The sequence below is a fragment of the Mobula birostris genome, chromosome 31 (assembly GCF_030028105.1).
Source record: "Mobula birostris isolate sMobBir1 chromosome 31, sMobBir1.hap1, whole genome shotgun sequence".
NCBI classification, from domain to species: Eukaryota; Metazoa; Chordata; class Chondrichthyes; order Myliobatiformes; family Myliobatidae; genus Mobula; species Mobula birostris.
In genome coordinates, this window is record NC_092400.1 from 13,776,777 (window position 1) to 13,784,375 (window position 7,599).

General features: G+C 39.5%; 1 protein-coding gene across 1 annotated transcript in view; it reads left to right on the forward strand.

Moving 5' to 3' along the window:
- Positions 1-6,901, forward strand: part of ddx54 (DEAD (Asp-Glu-Ala-Asp) box polypeptide 54) — a 40,394-nt gene extending 33,493 nt beyond the window's left edge. Inside the window, exons 18-20 of the mRNA XM_072247905.1 lie at positions 1,776-1,877; positions 4,795-4,895; positions 6,071-6,901. Of these exons, the coding sequence (XP_072104006.1) occupies positions 1,776-1,877; positions 4,795-4,895; positions 6,071-6,306 (439 nt within the window). The 3' untranslated portion in view covers positions 6,307-6,901. The remainder of the gene's footprint in view (positions 1-1,775; positions 1,878-4,794; positions 4,896-6,070) is intronic.
- Positions 6,902-7,599: the final 698 nt, after the last annotated feature.

The window sequence follows — 7,599 nt, forward strand, 5'->3', positions numbered from 1 at the left end:
GAAACCCGACGCAGATTGGGGGACCGCTTTGTCGAGCACCTCCACTCCGTCCGCCACGACAGACAGGATCTCCCGGTAGCCACCCACTTCAACTCTGCTTCCGGTTCCCATTCAGATATGTCCATACATGGCCTCCTCTACTGCCATGATGAGGCTAAACTCAGGTTGGAGGAGCAACACCTCATATACTGTCTAGGTAGTCTCCAGCCCCTTGGTATGAACGTAGAATTCTCCAACTTCCGGTAATTCCCTCCCCCTCCCTTCCTCTGTCCCTATTTCACTCTGCCCCCTCCCCCAGCTGCCTGTCACCTCCCTCATGGTTCCGCCTCCTTCTTCTACTACCCATTGTTTTCCTGCCTATGATGGCGATGCTTCCCCTCCCCCACCCCTTTGTCTTTCAAATTACTGGTCTTTCAACTGAAGCTACAAGCATTCTTCAAATCCTTCCCCATCTTTCATTCTTCAGTCCTGACGAAGGGTTCCAGCCCGAAACATCGACTCATTGTTTCCACTGATGCTACCCGACCTGCTGATTCCCTCCAGCGTACTGTAAGTGTTGCCCTGAATTCCACAGCAGCTGCCTTCGACACAAACAGCATTTGATGGAGTGACCCAAGTGCCGGTGGCTGGGGTGACAGAGCCGAGCGGAACACGATTGTGGTTGCTGGATGTTAGTTATCTCTGCTCGAGGGAATTAATGCAGGAGGTCCTCAGTTCAGTATTTTACCTGCACTGCACTTTCTTCATTCAGTTCCTGTTTTACCTTGCACTGCCTCAATGCTCTGTTGAAATGTGTGAACAGTATGCATGACAAGTTTTCCACTGTACCTTGGTACATGTGACAAGAATAAACCAATATACTAGGCCCAACCATTCTCATCCACTTTATTAATGACTTTCCTTCCATGATATGCCTAAAAATGAGACTTCAATTTCTGTTCATGATTCCTCTGTGGACAAAATTAACTGTAACTACCTGTAGCAAGAGTTGGGCAATATTCTGGCGTGGGCAGACAAGTAACACATAGTCAGGCACTGCCGGTCTACAACACAAATGATTCTGACTGTGCTAGACACTGGTGACGTTACTGTGTCTGAAGCTCGATCACCTGTATTCTGGAGGTCAGCATTGATCAGAAACTTAGCTGGGCAAAGCACTTACAGGTCAAAATAAGGGTGTCCAGCATTAAGTGGCTCACCTAAACTCTCCATCATCTGCGAGGTCAGATGTGTGACGAAACACTGCACTTCCTCATTGATAGCAATAAGAGGGCATGTCCTGGGTGATAAGGGTCCTGAATGATGGATGCCATCTTTTTGCGGCATTGCCTTTTGAAGATGTCCTGGATGCTGGGCAGGTTAGTGTCCATGATGGAGCTGGCTGTGCTTGCAATTTTCTGCAGCTTTATCCAATCCTGTGCAGTCAGTCCTCCGTACCAGACAGTGATGCAACCAGTTAATTGCTTTCCACAGTACATCTGTAGAAATTTGTGAGTACCTTTGGTGACATACCAATTCTCCTCAAGCTTCTACTAATGAAATCTAGCTACTGTTGTACCTTCTTTATAATTGCTTCAATATGTTGGATCCTTGGAGATGTTGACACCCAGGAACTTGAAACTACTTTTGATCTCTGGATGGTGTGTGTTCACCTTAACTTTCCCCTTCCTGAAGTCCACAATCAAATCCTTGGTCTTACTGACGTTGAGTGTAAAGTCTCGAATTTCCAGTTGGTTTTAAATGCTGATCTTATCTCCATTCTTTTAATTGTGCAGGGACCGCAAAAGAAAGCGATTTATCAGGGACACTGGCAAACAAAATAAGAAAATAAAGACTGAAAGTGGACAATACATCAATGCTTCATATAAAAAGAACATGTATCCTTTTCATTTGCGTTTTGTTTTTCTCATATTGGAGTGACTTTAATCTGTTCCCGCAGAACCTGGCTCTGCGGCTGTGACCTGCAGTTTATGTTCTGTGCTTGTTAGCCTTTTTATTGTTTGCACAGTTCTTCTTCGCACATTCGATGCTTGACTGTATGTGGTGTGAGGTTTTTCGTTAATTCTATTGTTACTTTGTGGCTGCCTGCAAGACGATGAATTGCAAGGTTGTAAATGGTATACATACTTTGATATTGCTGTACATTGTGTTGAACTCAACATAAAGAAAGGTAAACTGTACTCCGCTGAATTCTGAAAGTAGTTTTGTTGTACAAAATTTGATCAGACTCGTTATTGCAGTTTTGAGCACCTATCCTTGAAAAAGATGAATGTGCCTTCTCTGAGACCCCTCCTACATATATCAGTAACCTTTTTACATGTTCCTTTCCCTCCACTGTGATCATTGGTTACAAGCCTTATCCCCCCCCCCACCCCTTCTTTTCTCTGTAAAATGTTACCGTACCCTAATGCACACCAGTTTGGGCCTTGTGAACAACTCCTGTTTTAATCACTGCACCCTAGACGAACAGTGGCCATGCCTTCAGTTTACAACGTTCCAAGTCTAAAATTCACTTATTAAACATCTCTTCTTCGCAGAAACTAAAGTGCAGCTGCCCCAATTTGCCAAAGTTTCTTGTAAATAGTTGAAAAGGTATATATATAAAAAAAAGACAAACTAATGTTTAACTGAGTAACAAATTACATATTTAAATGAAATACAGAACCAATTATATAACACTATCATTACTACAGTACTATAAAACTGTATTAGTTCCTAAAGATATTGATGGAGGCATTCATCCAGTGTACCTTACGCTGCTGCGTTCGTTTGGTTTTCTATAAATCAACCAAATCAGTGCAGACACCTTGTGCAAATAAAGGATCGCCTTCGTATAATGCTATCGACGATTGCATCCTCAAAATCTTCATTTTTGTTGTGGCATTTGAGATGATTGTCAGTACCTTCAAATTCTTCATAGTTCCTAACTTGTTGAAGTAGTGAAATTGTTTCACTTTTACTCCTGGGCATTTCTCACATCTCCAGGTCTGAATGCTTGAAACCACAGAGAACAAAACTGTTCTGAATTGTCTTAATGTTTATTTCTTGCCAACTATCAGTGACGAAAATCACTGCTTTTTGAAGACAAGCACACACAGCTAACGCTACTTAAAAATAGTTTGCTGTAAGCACGTTGTCGTGTCCTAACAGCCACACAAGCGCATGTGTCTGACACTAGAAACCATAGAAACTACAGCACAGAAACAGGCCCTTTGGCCCTTCTTGGCTGTGCCAAACCATTTTCTGCCTAGTCCTACTGACCTGCACACGGACCATATCCCTCCATACACCTCCCATCCATGTATACACTGGTTAGAAACTGTTCTGCAACAGTCTGCTGCCCCAATTAGCAGCATTGTGTCCCAAATAAATGAAGGGAATCCTGGCTATTTTTTCGATTAGTTTTTTTACTTTGAGTTGTCCCAAATGGGCATTAATTGGGCATCTGCCCCGATAGCCCAATTAATCTGAATCTACTGTAGTAAAGCTGCTGCTTCACAGTGCCAGACACTGGCATTAATTCCTGACCCCAGGAGCTGTCTGAGTGCACATTGCATGTTCTCTCCATCACCATCTCTGTTTCCTACAGGTGCTCCTAATTCCTTCCACAGTTCAAAAGCTTTTGGATTATTGGGTTAATTGGTCACTGCAAACAGCGTCTAGTGTTTAGATGAATTGTAGAGTTTAGGGAGTTGATAAAATGTAGGGAGAATAGGATTAGTATAAATGGATGTTTGATGGTCATTTTTCTATGACCCTATGACCTCTCATTACTCTATGATGATATTACTCAAAACCTACATCCAGTCCTGACAAAGGGTCTCGGCCTGAAACATCGACTGCACCTCTTCCTAGAGTTGCTGCCTGGCCTGCTGCGTTCACCAGCAACTTTGATGTGTGTCCCTAGTTAAATGTCAGCTTTTTTACTTAAGGTCAGCCTTTGGTGGTTGATACTCCACAAAGTCACTGGGAGTGCTTGTTACTTTGTTAAAGTTGCTGGAAAAATACATGATGCACATGTACACACATTTGAAGGTGGCAGACCAATTTGAGAAGCACGTTTAAAAATAAAGCCTTGGCTTTAATGATAGGATAATCGTATATAAAGAAAGATGTTATGCTGACTTTTCATAAAATACTAGTTAGATCCAGCTGAAATCTTGACATCAATTTTTCAAAAGAATGGTGAATCTTTCAAAGAGGAAAGGGAAGAGATTTATGGTGCTGGGACTTGGGCCTTGTTGGCCTTTGACAGAGTGGTTGATAATCTTGACTGGTTTTGAGAGAAGAACCATTTGGAGGAATTGTAGTGGCAACTAGAACCCTTTGGGCAAAGATTTTAAAGTAATTGCAAAAGAATCAGAGATAATTTCAGGAAACATTCTTACACAGAATAGTGATCTGAAGTGGTGATAGAGGAAATGAACTCAATACTAGATATGTACTTGAAAGGGGATGGAATATAGTTAACAGAGGAAGTACAATGGTAGAGGTTATTGAATGGCCCCATCTCGGTAGGATGAATTGGAATGACTTCCTGTGCTATTTTGTTTATGATTCAAATCTATATACTGAATTAATTAAATGTAGATGATGGTTTTGGATAGTTAAAAACTTACATCATTAACGTTGAAAATAAAAATTAATAACTTTCCCAAGGTAGGTGAAGAAAGAGCTGGCATTGTTTATATTTGATAAACTTATTTTTGTTTTATATTTTGCCATTTCTTTATCTTGAAAATGGTGATAAGTTAACTGCAAAATGTATGATTTTCCATAACTGGCAATATTTAGTTATGAAGAATGGAAGAAGAAGTATAAGATAGATGAACGAGTATCCGATGACGAAGCTGAAAATGAGAATAGTAATCACAGGGGCAAGAAAAGTGGCTATGGTAAGATAATTTTTTTAAAGGGGATAATTAACAAAATGTGCTTGCAATTCGGTGTTACACTGAACAATCCATTCAGTCACTGACGTTATTTCTCTGCCAAATATTAGTGGAGAGCTAACTGCATAAATCCGTAATCTTACAAAATGTATTTCACATGCAGTCTTTTTCCCTATCCAAAACGTTCGCAGTTTTGGACAGAGCTCTGCTATTGATCTGGTATTTGGTGGAAAGTTTGTTGCAGTCACCTAACTGGAAGAAAAGACTGGTGGTCCTTAGTTTCAACAAACGCCATAAAATGTTGCTGGATATTTAAAGGAAATTATCCTGCTGAATCATGGCTGCCACTGTTGATCACTGACTGCACAGTGGTCACTTAATTAACATAATGTATGGTGAATTTAAAGAATGGACTACCCAAGTAAGCAATGAAGACAAGATGTATAAGAGTCAGTTAATAGATGAGTCATTTAGAGTTTTGATCCAATACTTGAGACTTTTTTGTTAGTACCAGCCAGATCGCTGACTTAAAATAACATTGGAAATTATATAGCAAAGGAGTTAGTATTTAAAATTAAGAATGATGTAATGTGAATAAAGGGATAATTAAAGGACAAAAGAAAGTTTGTTGAATTGTTTTAAAAACAACGATCCACTTATATTTTGGGATTCACGGCGATTCTAGATGCATCACAATTGTGGCTGTTCTTTCCACAAAAAGAAATAGTTAGAAGTATTAAGGGAATAATATCAAAATTTACTGATTACTATATTACTTGGTTTAATTTCAATTTAATGCAAAAGATTAGAGAGGTCATATCTTCAGAAGGACGTGATATTCCATTTATCGAAAGTTTTTTCTCCCGGGGAGCCAAGGAGCAAGCCACTGTTCACCTGCAGTTTTCTGTCATCTTGCTATTATTTTGTTGCGTGATACCAACCATCAAAAGATTCTTTACCCAATGTTAGTTTCCTTGCTATGTACTCCTGTGAGAAGGTTGCTTATAGTTCAAAAGGGAGCTGATGACTTGATAAAACCAATGTTTATAGACAGTGGATAACAAGCAGATAAGTAGGTTTAGAGTAGCATCTCGTGAAGAAAAATGCCAACACACACACAGACACTGGACCAGATTTAGCTTTTGCCATTTACAAAAATCTAATGTACAATCTTGCAGGTGGAAGAAGAAACTCGCGGTCTTTCTCAAGAAAACCAAGTCAGCAACATGGAGTACGCTCAGAGCTTAAGACCAAAGCTGAAATACTTAAGGAAAGAAGGAGAAAAGAAAAAATGCAATTCCTGCAACGGGGAGGAATGAAGAAGCTCAAGAAGAATCGGCAACATGTGAGAGAAATGAAGACCATGGCGTTTGGCAGAGGGAAAGGGAAAGGGAAAATGAGGAAAAAAATGTGATACAGAAATGCACTATACTATTTTTGCCATTTACAATAATAATGTGGTTCTGGCTAAAATTAGCTGAAGTCCACTTTGCCTTCCCTTTATATGTGCTGGTTATGGAATGGAAGTTTATTTAGAATGGAAAAAGGTAATGATACCTGAAGACTTGAAGATATTGATTTTTATACAATCTGCAGCATAAAGACTGTTTATAATGAAGATTGTTTTATATGAAGTCTACTGCCTTCATCAAAATATCTCAGAATTACTATAGTCCAAAGACAGACATTATGCACATTTAATAAAGATAGCTCAGAATTTTTGGGGGTTTCTTTTTTAAAATAAGTACCTTCTCAATTATATGGTGAAACACGTTTTATTCAAACCATTTTGTTCCTTTACTAAACTATGAAATTATATTATTAATGAGGGTGTCAAATGCTGTCATGAAAATCCCCAAGTGTGTGTCCATTGTGAATTGTGTGAAAAGTTATTAAAATTATGCAACTAAACAAAAGTATCTCTGGGCTAAATTTTGCAAGTCCAATTTTTTCTCCTCTGCCTTCTGTCTCCTCTTTTTTTTTCCCCCACCCCTCCCCAAACCCCCAACTACACACACCCACCTGAAGCATACCAAAGGATTAACTCATTGGCCCTCCAAAGTCATTTGGCATGTCCTCGGCAAAGGAAGCTACTTCCCCGTTCAGCCTCTATCAGCTGACGAAGCTTGGAGCAGGGTTTTGCTGGCAGTAGAAGATGTAACTGATTTTCAATTCTTAAATATCAGCTAGAAATAGTTACGTTCTGGTTAATTTTTAAATAATGTAAATAATTTCAAACACAAAGAATTCAGCAGGGTCTTTGATTCTGCCCTAGTGTAGGATCCAAGAGGCAATCTCCTAGGTGTAATGCTAAAGCTTTCCAACAAGAGACAGCTACAACATTTTGCCATGTGATTCAAATAGATTCCATTCCCTGTGATGTGCGAAGGTCCAGGATTTCTGCACTTTCTATAACTGATAGTCCATTCTGATTGGAACCTTGCAATAGACAGTGAAATCCTGAGGTCCTGCTCCATATTTTAATAATTAGAAGGAAATATTCCAGCGTCATGACAATAATTGTAATCAGTATAAAGTAATGAGCTTGTGTGAGCAGGATTTATCTTTTGAGCTATACTTATAGAACAATACAACAGTGGATAGGGGATTCAGTCCAGGATATACTGATTCAGTCATGCAATTACTTGTAAAATCTATGTGGTTGATGCAGAATGAGTGTAATAGTGATCATCTAAATAGTCTGATG